The 12,252-nt window shown below is 40.0% G+C and overlaps 1 protein-coding gene across 2 annotated transcripts; it reads right to left on the reverse strand.

Moving 5' to 3' along the window:
* Positions 1-3,278: 3,278 nt before the first annotated feature.
* LOC103964536 (protein transport protein SEC16B homolog) lies at positions 3,279-11,724 on the reverse strand. 2 transcript variants are annotated; one of them, XM_009377475.3, is made up of 14 exons: positions 11,566-11,724; positions 9,147-11,359; positions 8,692-9,015; positions 7,744-7,854; positions 7,533-7,655; positions 7,207-7,383; positions 6,834-6,959; positions 6,601-6,735; positions 6,085-6,212; positions 5,857-5,965; positions 5,222-5,755; positions 4,663-4,788; positions 4,262-4,560; positions 3,279-4,155 (listed from the first exon to the last, which is right to left on the reverse strand). In XM_009377475.3, the coding sequence occupies exons 2-14, from the start codon at positions 11,196-11,198 to the stop codon at positions 3,624-3,626; spliced, it is 4,776 nt and encodes a 1,591-aa protein (XP_009375750.2). In that variant the 5' UTR covers positions 11,199-11,359; positions 11,566-11,724; the 3' UTR covers positions 3,279-3,623. The 2 variants fall into 2 exon arrangements, with proteins under 2 accessions (XP_009375750.2, XP_009375751.2); XM_009377476.3 differs by having other exon boundaries at positions 9,147-11,325; positions 11,566-11,706.
* Positions 11,725-12,252: the final 528 nt, after the last annotated feature.

Here is a 12,252-nt window from a genome sequence, read left to right on the forward strand (position 1 = left end):
AGCCACAACGATCTTTTTCAAGGCTTAGCTAATTGAAAGATTTTGGGTCTCTTAGCCTAATCTGTAGGGAACCGGGCCTTAGAGATGGAGATGGCACATTACGCAGTACATCCGATGAACAGCTACCCTGGAACCCTAAAGCTGCTACCGAGTGCACTAAGGTAGCCTATGGTTTCCAAAAGACTGCTTACGGCTTACCCTTCGAGCAGTAAAGCCATGCTAGACTTATACAACCGTACATTCTTATGAAAGGTTAAACAAGCTAGCATGCATATACGAAGGTTTATCCACTGCTGACATGCTACGTAGTCGATAAGCTTCACCTCTGCCAAGTGCGAAACAACTTACACCAAGTCCTAAAGTGTTATGATACTTGCTACGCAACGTACGGAATAGGAGAAAGGCAAGGTTAACAGCCTAGTGGTTAAGCGAATTTGTCTGCTTCTGTAAGTAAGGCATCCGGCTGCCAACCCTATGGCTAACAACTTTACAAAGTTCTATACCAACACCTACGGCTGCATAGACTACGCGAGCTTGTCTGCTTATAGAAAAGTAGCACGCCTGCCATTGGTCTATAAAGTCTAAAGGTTAGGGCATGAACAAAAGAAGCAAAGATGAACAAAGCGAAGGAAGAATGTTTTTAAACAACTTGAAAAATGCCAAAGGAGTTCAAGAAAAACAAGAACTACAAGGAAAAACAAAGAAAATCCTAAAGGCTACCTAGAAGACTACATTCCAGCAGCTTGGACATTTCACGACTACTCGGTCACCACACCTTTAGTAGTAGTGACGCCCTTAGCAGCGGCATCATTCAGCGCTTCACCCTCGACTGCCCTAGCCTAGGCACCAACTTCTTCAACTACTTCACCAATGGAAGCCTCAAAAGTAAAAACAAGCAAGTCTTCCAGAGAAATAAAGAAGGTCTCGAAAGCTCGAACCCACCATTTTCACCCTTCATCTACTCATTCTCCTTGAGCAAACCAACACAGACGCGCTATAGCTCATCCACTTCCTTCTTCAAACTTTCGTTGATCTTCAGTACACCTCGAAGTTCCAACACTTGGGGTTTAAGCCTATCGACAATTCTCTTAAAGTGGATCACTTGATGATAAGTAGCAATCAACTCTTCATCCTTTGCATAAGCAGCGAAATGAAGCTCAGAAATTGCAAACTCAAGATCTTGAATCTGAGCCTTGCTATATATGCATCATAGCAAGCAAAGTAGTCATTCTATATTGGGTCGTATGCTTCACAAAGGAACTTGGGCAAACAAACCTTTCTAACGCCATCAACAAACTTGGTACAAGGGTCCATGTCTTCAAGCAGATCTGGTTTCAAAAGCACACAGATCTCAGCAGCTTCCTAGAAGCAGGCTTAGTGGATTTCTCATAGCTGCCTACACTAGCAGGCTCCTCCTTCCTAACAGGTGAATCAGTCTCAGCAACAGAGGGAGTGGGCCTTAGCGCCACTTTAGCAACAGAGTCCACCTTATCGTTCTTCATAATAGCAAGCCTTTCCGAATGAGAACCGGACTTAACTCCCAATGGACGTCTTGGCACAGACTTCAGCACTAAAGGCATGACAAGACCTCCATACTGAGCAATACTATCAACAATTGAATTAGCCATTCTAGACATAGCAGGTGCCACAGGCTCAGATTTAACAACCTCAATTTTCTTCCTATTGTAAGAAGTCATGTCAATCACAGGCTTATCGACAACAGGTGGACCCTCACGAGCAGGTGAGGAAGTCTTCGGTTCTTTCTTAACCAGCATCTCTTGAGCAGACGAGGAATATCTCTTCCGCCTCTATCTTTTTTACCTTCTCGAGAAAGAGCAACCCACATTTCTCCTGGCGAAGAGAACTAAGTATCATTTTTTCTCTCAGACCAACAAGCAGAAGGTCTGCATGCCCAGTATTGCAACAGCCCATGAGGCCTTGACCTCCTCATCTCTTTCAATCGTAGGCCTGGCCCCCGTCAGGTCCAAGAAGCCAGCAGACATGAGCCTTTGACTCGCTTAACATTACGCCTCAGCGCCTTAATCCGCGGCCCCAGCCGCGCAAGCTGCCTTGGCTCTAGCCAAGTCGAGCAGCCCAAGCAGTTACCCTACCACAACACCTTCTCAGCCCATGCCAAGCCAACTCCTGGTCCCTGCCAGCCGACGTGCCGCACCACCTCGACGGTTGCCCCGCGACAACACTATCCAAGGAGAAGACAAGGAAAATTAATTTTTTCTTACCTCGGTGCGGCGCGGAGAAAACAAAGAAAGCAATGAAAGACGATCCTTTGCACGGGCAAGATATAGAAGATTGCTAGAGGATGGGGAACAAACATCCTCTAGGCTCTCTCTTTTGTAGGGTAGAATAAATCACTCTTCAAAGTTGATTTAATAACCCACTTAAGGTGGACTTAAATAGGCTTTGAGAGAAATTTATTTCCCTTTCCTAGAAGGATCTACTTTCCTATTAAAGACATAATCAACATCAAAATAGGAAACAATCCTACGATTCCTAAAGCAAGAAGATCTTTACACCTGCTGCCCTTTTCCTACGAGTAGCCCAACAATGTGGGGGCATTTGTGGAGCCAAAAATATTCACAAAGCGACACGTGCATTTTTGGATTAAGAAGACAACAATACCGTTGAGGCATATCAGGGTTCCTATGTGCGAGTAGCGGGCAATCATCCTCAACCAAGTCAAAAATGCCCAAAAAAGGTAACAATTCAAAAATTCATCTCATCAAATCCTTCTACGAGGTAATCCCTAAAATTTATTTCACCCCATATATCTTTTACCTAATTTCTCCTTTTTAGCTAAATCAATTAGCTAATTATTACATAACCTAATTATCTATTTATTCTAAATATTCTATAACCACCAAAACATTCCCCTTATGTTTAATTAGCCAATTAATACCTATTAAAATTGGCTAATTAAACCAAAATTAAACCCAAAAACCCACCTAATGGCTGGCCACTCTTTCTCCAAAGAGGACCAGCCTATCCCTATAAATAGGCTCCCATTTTCACCAAAAGATGATTCCACACTCGCTAAAATTCTCCAAAACTCTCAAAATACTTTTCTCTCTGAATTCTAACTTTGGCATCGAAGGTAAGCCGCTGCCCCCCCCCCCAAAAAAAAAAATCATCGTGAGCATGTGAGGCTGTTGGCCTTGACCTAAGGTGTTATTTGTTTTGTAGGTGCAATTTTGTCCAAGATTAAGGAGGAAAAAATTTGCATCCATAAATACGACTTTTTTTTTGAACGAAAATAAAAATAAAAATTAACAATGTAGGTTCTTACCTGCAAGGATTATTGATTTGGCAAAATTCTGAATAACATCCATCAAAGGGAGTAATGGTATATGTAATATATGCAATTACGTTACGCTACGAGACATTCCCTTCGAAAATTGGTACAACGGCTGCTTGCTTTGTGTTTCCTCAGCGCAAACTGATTGCTGGTTTCAGGTATATGTGTAACTTCCTCTAATGGGGGCAAAGGGACTTCACCAAAAACCTGAACTCCCGTCTGCGTCATCACCAAACTTGCACAAGGATCCGGTGGCAACGCCCCCCACTATAACGCAACGCTCTATAGATTTACAACTATTCCCTACACCTCAGAGTGCAACTTCTTGAAGGTCGTCTCCAAAACTGCCACCACTACTTGGAAACTGCATCGGTGGTGGTGCACCGCTGTGTATGCGTGATGGTGGAGAAATACCGAGCGATTGTCCTAGAGGTTTTATTTCATTCCTCATAGAAGGATTGCTAGCATGATTAAGGCTTCCACTCCACGATGCTACGCGGCGGGATTCATGGGGCTCATAGCTATTACCATTTCCCATATCTCCGGCTCTCTTTTGTACAATGTTATCCATACTGGGAAACCGCTGCATAGTCATTGAAGACGATGTTGACGCTTGTGGAGTGGAAAATGCACTCTCAAATGATTTTGGGGGATTGTTGTTGGTCACCGTAGGTTCATGTGTGCTTTCTCCAGTTGTTTGAACTGTCTCTTCATAGGAAGTTACTGGAGCAGGGACGAAAATCTTGGGTTTGGGACCACCCACAGGTTTAGCAGATGGAAGAGATGGTGACTGAAATAGGTTTGCTGGCGTCCCGCCGCCTTTGTTGAATGTATCAACATACCTAAGGAAATTTGAACACAACTTAGATTAAGTGACTAATCTGCACTTAAAAAATAAATACAAAGACGAGCAATGGGGAAAGACAGAAAGAGAATCCAGGAGTCTACCTTGAGCGAACGCCCGTACGTCCACGTGCAGAGAACTGGTTGGAACTGGGTGGAATGAGTGGTATTCCAGAACTCGGTTCAGGGGACATCAGGCTTGGGATTTGTGACCCATTAACTGCAGGGAAACTTTTGGTTTCCAGTGCATCATTTATATTGTAATCTTGCATTCTATTCGGGAAGGCTGCAATCGGTGGTGGAGGTGGCAAGGCTGCTTCCTTGGCTGGAGGTTCAACACCTTCTTCAACCCATTGCTTAAGTTTCTCATCATAGTAAAATTTATTCTTTTCACCCAATTTAGCCTTCAGAGCAACAAAAAACAGGACAACTTGTAAGGTTAAACTGAGAATATATCTCCAAGAAAATCCCATCATTCAAACATAGTAAAAGGAATGTTTAAGTACCTGTCGGGATCTTTTCACAAATCCCAGAGTCTTCTGAAATATGCCAAAACCAAAACGAGATGACCCGGTAGATGTTGATGCATTTTCTTGCGGTTTAGAAGATTCCACTTTCTTGGATGAATCAACCTGATTGAACACAAAATAATGGCTGTAAAATTTATTTCCACCAGTACAACACAGTTCAACTACGGAAATCAAGTCTTTGTTAGTATTGAGGTGAAATGTTACCAAATTGGGAAGATTGGAACTTGCTACGCATGAACTATAACGAATATGAACAATTTGCACAATCTACAAGTTGTTGCTTTGATGTGAATTTTACAGTGAACATTTTCAAAATATGGAATACATTAATATAACAGTGGTTTACTCTATCACTTCTCCAATACTGTAACACACATTGTACACTGTGAAGTTCAGTGGATTATTCATTTTCCTTTTTGCTTGCACATCGAAACCTCCCATTTACTTGTGAATTCTTGACAAACTCAAGTGATTTATATAATTAGAAACAAGGTCTAATAAAATAAGAGTAGTGCCAGAAAAAATAAACACGTACCTTACTTGGGCTTCTCCCAAAGTCTGGTTCGGATATGCTTCTATTGGGTACATTTAGTTGATTGTTCTTGGCAGTCCATTCGCTTATTGGCTCCATCGATGCTGAAGGCATTAACGGAGACATAGCCATTGTTGATTGAGTATTGGGTACACTTGGTTCTGGTATAAACGAAGACACGGCCATTGTTGATTGACTATTAAGTACACTTGGCCCTGGTACAAACGAAGACACGGCCATTGTCGATTGACTGTTGGGCACACTTGGGCCTGGCGTAAACGAAGACACAGCCATTGTTGATTGACTATTGGGTGGACTTGGGCCTGGCATAAACGAAGGCATAGCCATTGTTGATTGATTATTGGATAGACTTGAGCCTCCTGGTTGTTGAGCATGCTCATTACATTGGGCAATGACTTGTGATGTCGAGGGTGCAGGTGGAGGCAGGCCTCCAACAACACGATGAGCAGTATTATCAAATAATGTGAGCAATTTACCCATCAGTTTGGTTGGAGCTGAATTTGTACCGTAACCACCCTGTACAAAATGTTTTATGTAAGAAAACATATAGAGGAAAAAAAAAAAAAAAAAAAAAAAAAAAAAAAAAAGAGATAAACAACTGGATTTTGGAGAAAAACCTGCTGATGGGCTCTTATCCGCTCCTCTAGCGATGACACTAACTGTCTCCATGTGTCCACTTCAGGTGCTCGACCATATTTCAAAGACTTTAAAATTGCTTGACAGTATCTGACCAAACATATTGTGTAATGAGCTAGAGGCAAATAATTTTTTTTTAAAAAAGCGACCACTTTCAAATTTCACCCTTAAGAATAAAAAGGGTCTAGATGAACAACAGTTATACTTACTTCAAAGCGTCTGCAACTTTTCCAACTTCTGCCAACATGTGGGCATAAACAAGCTTATACGGCTGAAAAGGTAGTAGGAGAAACTGAGAATTTCCAAGAACCCTTGCGTATTCGTATAATTCTGTCCTCTGTCAATATAAAGTTTGGCTCAGTTAAACTCGGCTAAAGTAGTAAAACAAAAATTAATAATAATAAAAATAATAAAAGCAACAATAAAAATAACAGCAGCAACGACAAAAACAATAATAATAATAATAATAACAATGACGAAATACAGTTATTTTCTTTTTTCAACGGTGATACATGCTCCTTATACAATTTAAAGAGCAAAAATTTTAGGGGATCCAGAAATCAGTATAATATAAACTCATTACATGTCAATTACAAGTGCAAGAAATTCCTGCATAGATTGACAATTGGTTTCTGCATCATTAAGTCTAAAAAGCTCCTAATTTAATTCAAAGTTCAATACAAAAACATATAACAAAAAATAAAAATAAAAATAGTGTGGATCACCTGGATAGCCTCAGGACTGGCGTATGTTCGTGGATATTTCAAGTGATCTGCACCAATAAGACACAGTCTAGCACTGTCTGAATATGCCTCAAAATTGGCTTCTGCAACCAAATAACATATGTGTGCAGGGGTGTTCTGCAGAATGCTTTCAGTCAGGACAAAACCAAATAATATAACAAGTTTCGTATGTATAAAAATAAGAAGGAACTCGATCCAAGAAACACAACATATACCTGTCCCCTTTCTTTCCATAGGCAATCTCCAAGATGGATGATAACAAGCTCATCATCTTTTGTTCTGTTAGCAGTTAAGATGGCTAAATTCTCTTCCCATTCATCCAACATGGAATTGGCTCCAATCTGTGGTAAGGAATAGTCAAAATTTAGGCAATAGCACACAAGGAACTTCAATGATCATGACTATTCAACACAAAGGCAAGGTTTTCACTACAGTTTCCTATTCAGTTGCATAACAAAAAAAAAAAGAAAAAAAAAAAACAGAATTTAAACGAAGATAGAAAACACACAGGTCAGAGTTTACAACAAAAACCAGGTGTATGCCTACATGAATAACCCATTTTGTCTGCACCAAATAACTGTAAATCACCTGTGTGCGCTGTTGTGAATCTTGTGATACATTCATAGAATTATGTAGGCTGCTATCTGTAGTGGCATTGGAAAACACATCTGCAGGCTGCCTAGCAATTAATAAGCACAAAGTCCGCAATGGTGATCCTGCTGCTAACTGGTTTAGTGCCATAAGTTTCACAGTATCGCTATAAAACTGCATGCAACATCGAAACAAAACCAGTTAACATTACCATAAAAAACAAATTCTAAATTAGATCGGACAAGCTTTCTTAGTATGTTTTTATTATATAAAAAGGATCGCCCAATATAAATAAAACCGAGAGATGATTTGATTGCAAGAACCTGTTCACCAAGCTGTGATGCAATGACAAGTGCTGGACCCCACAATTGACCATTCTGTGAACATTGTAAAGCTTCTTTCTTCCTACCAGAGACAAGAAGATTTTGTACCTCAAGAGCAGTCGCCTAAAGAAAAAACATATATTCATTATGGAAGGCATTGAAAATTTATGTGTAGAGAGAGAGAGAGAGAGAGAGTTAGAGTATGACATACTTGACTTTGTGCTTCAGAAGGCAAGTTCTGTAACATAAGAGCACCATACTCATTGCTTCCCTTAGCAGAGGCAAAAAGCTTGGCAACGGCAGACTCCGGACTATCAGATTCCTAATTATATTTTTACAGAAGTGGTTAATAATCATATCACATGAGAACTGTTGAACCCTCTTGAACAAATAAAAAAAGTTCTTCATTTTCAATCTTCAAAAGAATCATTGAAATGCAGAGGATTTAGGGTTGAAATAGATACAGTTTGTTCTACAGAAAACTCACACCCCAAAAGAAAAAGCAAAATAAATCGTAAATCACCAATTTCACTAATGTTAGGATGGAGAGGGTAATACAGCAAGATAACAACTAAATATACAAGCAAGCTGTCAGTATACACGCAAGCCATCTCTTTGGTTTTTCTTTTCCAACGGTAGAGAGCTTTTTGGTTTTATCAACGGCCACAATACTCCAACAAAATGAAGAATGATTTTCTTATAATTTAGTCCCTACATTTAGGGATTATACTATAAGGACCTCTCATTGCAGACAATATTCCTTTATGACCCAAATATTCCCTTAAAATCCCTAAATGAGTCCATAAAGTTGGTGGTGGAGTCCCTACATGGGCTCCCATTGCAGATGCTCTTGTACTCTCCTATTATTATTTAACCATAATTGGCATACTATTAATGTTGTCGCATGAAACTTAAGTGACAATTATCACTAAATACAATGCTTCTAATGAGAAAATCCATCAATTGAGCATGCCCCATCAAGGAAGATGTATAACCAGCATAGTTAATATCATAGAATAAAAACTAGAAATTCACAAATTTGCCAAATTTCCAATATTTATGACTCAAATTGAGAATGATAATCACGCAAATAAAATGTGATGAAACATCCAAACAGGTCATACATAAACAGTCATTTACGAACCACAAATTAAAGTACCTTCAATGCTACATCAGTGCCAAAGGGAGATCGAAGTTTTCCATAATATTGGCATCCTATTTTTAGTAAAGAGAAAAGCAACCTCGAATGGTCCCTTTTTCTGATATCCATAGAAGCAGTTACACAGTTTGCAATATTGTCGTCTATCCATTTGTTTACTTCCCTACTTCCAACACTCCCCCCAACCAAAGGGCCAGGGTATGACTGTTGGCACAATGCATGGAAATAAGCACAACCATCATTTCCAAAGCTTGCAACATCAGTTTTGTCCACGACAACAACTTCCATCAGATTGAGAACATTAATCAAACCTCCTACAGAGTCCTTCAAATAACAAATAGAAAAGAAAACGAAATTAAGGCCTATGCCAACACCAGACATTTGAGTAGAAACATGTATGTATATATAAGTAGGTATGTGTCACAGGAAATTGAAATCAGAAGGTAAGGCTTAACCTGGCTTCCATATATATTGCTATTATCTTTCATGGTTATAAGTTTCCCACCAAATCCAAATGTAACTAAAGCATGTGGAGGATGTCCTGCAGATGACCTCCCTGCACTTGCTTCATGAGAAAACTGAGCTCCCCTTTCAATTGGTTGCTGTAAAAATTGTACTGGCTTGTGACTATCAAAGTTAGCAGGTGAGAAGCGTGTCACTTGGTTTGGCTCCTTAGCTTGATGATGATGATGAGATAAGTTTCCAGCAGGATTAAAGCTTTCAAACCCTTGAACCCCACTACTTAAATCATAGCCATGACTTGCCGGTTGATTAAGAGCAACGGATCCAGAAGGATTGAACGCTATTTGTTGATTCACAGAATTGGTTACATGCCCAGTTGAGAAATACTGGGTCGCGTACTGCTGTGTCTCAGTAACACTAATAGTGTCACTTGCAGAAACTTTCTGATTATCCCACATGCTCGCATTTTGCTGATTGTAGGTGCTCATAGAGCCATCCGAGTTTGCAACATCTGAACCATGATTCTCCACGTTTAAATTGTGATACTGCTGATTATACTCCACACTTGTTGACTGGTCAAAAGCTGGAGTTGAAGACTCCAACTGCTTCCATTCTTGGGTTATTGTGTCATAGTACCACCCGGGGTATTGTGGATCAAAAATCATATGTGCAGGGTAGACTGTGCTCCCGTTAGAATGTTGGTTCCAGCCAGAAACAGCGCTAGTTTCAGATCCCAGAGCCGCACTTTGAGAAACAGACTGCGCTTGTTGCGGTAAATAATAAACATCTGCTTTCTGGTCTGAAAAAACATTGTCTGCAGTTTGAGAATTCACATTTACCCTTTCCTGAACATTTGCATTAATGTTCAAATCTGCACTTGTATTTGCATTCACATCATAACCCTCCAACTGATACCATTGCCTAGTATTTGGATCATACCTCCATCCCGGATAAAGGTTATCCCAATTCTGGCTACTATTTAACTCCTGCCCATCTGTACTTTGTTCCTTAACAGCCCCATAGTGTTGACCTCCTTGTTGCTGCCCATAACTAGAAACACCAGCAACTGAGCTCTCCAAGGCACCATCAGTGACATTAGACGTGGCCCAGGATTGATCTGTATTACCCAAATTTGCAAATGGGTCTCCGGAGAAATCTCCAAAGTCACCAGAAGGATCGAAACCTGAGTTAAATGAAGTCCATTGAACTTCTTTCACACCTGATCCCACTGATGCCAAGCTCGTATTCAAGTCCTGCCCATCTAAATTTTGTCCCTCAACAACCCCATAGCGCTGACCTTCTTGGTGCTGCCCGTAACTAGAAACACCTAAATCAGGAACTGAGTTCTCCAAACCACTATCAGTGACATTAGACTCGGCCCACAGTTTGTCTGGATCACCCAAATTTACAAATGGGTCCCCTGAAACATCTCCAAATTCACCAGAAGGATTCAAATCCAAGTTAAACGAACTCCATTGAGCTACTTTCACTCCTGATCCCACTGATGCCAAACTTGTATTCACCGTCCCATTCACTGAACCTTCCTTCCCTTTATCTTCCAATGCCTCAGCCTCATTTGTATTACCCGCTTTATCCTCCAATGCACTAGCCTCATTTCTATTATCAGCCATATCATCCCATGCACCAGCCGCATTTCTAATGTCGACTCTATCATCCAATAGACTAACCCCCTTTCTATTATCGGCTATATTATCCAATGCACTGGCCTCATTTCTAGAATCAGGTTTCATCGACTCACTTTCTTTAACAACTGCAGGGACCTGACTGACACCTAACTGTTCCACCACAGCCCCATCTTCATGACCCAATTCACCATTAACCCCAAGACTAGCATTGCCGCCCGTGTCTACTACTCCCACAGGACCTGCTTCTGAAATACTCAATTTCGAAAAAGCTTTGTCATCGACAAACTCTTTCTTCTCTACCGGTTTATGCACAGATTCAGTAAAGTCAATGTCATCATTAACCAATCTGTCAAAGAAATCCTCGTCTGTATCCTCCACCTCAAATGGAGAACTCGCCATTCTAAACCACACCCTAAAACCCTCCAAATCAACCTCACTATCCAATCAAAAACCCACTTCCCCAAATTGTCTTCAGCCGACAAAATTCAGTAAAATTGAAGAACCACAGCATTCAGCCACTGAAAAACTTCAAAATTCGGAAATTTACTACCATTTACCATCTGAAACAAAATTAATAACGACCAATAAAATCAAGAAAAACAAAATCAGGGTTCTAGCAATCCAATTCAAATCTGAAATTGACTTTTCTCTGGTGTGTAGGATTGAATAGTTGGAAATTAACAAAAAAATAAAAAAGCGATTCAGAGAGGACTGAATTAATATTTAATAACACAAAAATTCTGGTTTTAAAGAGTAATTAACTTACAGGTTAAACCCAGATGATTTCTAGGGAGGGAGTGGATCGGAGTCTCCATTGAGCCAAATCATGGATCTTGCAGCAGACTCAAAGCAGAGCAGCAAAAAGATCAAGGCAGCGCACCAAAGATGTTTGAATGTTTTTACGAGTGTGTCAAAGTTTGGTTTGGTATATATGTGGCCACGTGCCAATCGTCACAAGAGTTTTTTAGATCCACGTGATGCGATCTACTCCTATTGAAAACATTTCTGTCGGTTTGTGTCCGGCTCTGTGAACTACGAGTTTAACACCTATTTAGAACGCATTGTGTCACTTAACTTATTTTAACTACGTAAAATATCATTGTATATGAAATACGCTGTATTTTGGGTGTGTCGGGTAAGTTGTTTATTTATTTTGAAAATGAGTAAACTGTTATTTGACTCTTTGAATTATTTTTTTCCATTTTGAAATTGATCATCAGCTATTTTTTTGGTAAACTAATCCCTTGCATATTTTGAAATTAGTCAATTAACCCTTCACCATTAGATTTGATGAGATTTCATCCACTTTGCTTTCAAATACTGGTGCATAATCAACACATTATTCACTCTTAATGGTAAAGTCGTGCCAGCATTTGACCACAAAATGGATAACATTTCATCAAATCTAATAGTGAGGGATTAATTACCTGATTTCAAATAGTTCAAGAAATTA

Source organism: the organism of the source record quoted next, unplaced genomic scaffold (genome assembly GCF_019419815.1).
Source record: "Pyrus x bretschneideri cultivar Hongxiangsu unplaced genomic scaffold, Pyrus_bretschneideri_v1 Contig43, whole genome shotgun sequence".
In the NCBI taxonomy this organism is placed as follows: domain Eukaryota; kingdom Viridiplantae; phylum Streptophyta; class Magnoliopsida; order Rosales; family Rosaceae; genus Pyrus; species Pyrus x bretschneideri.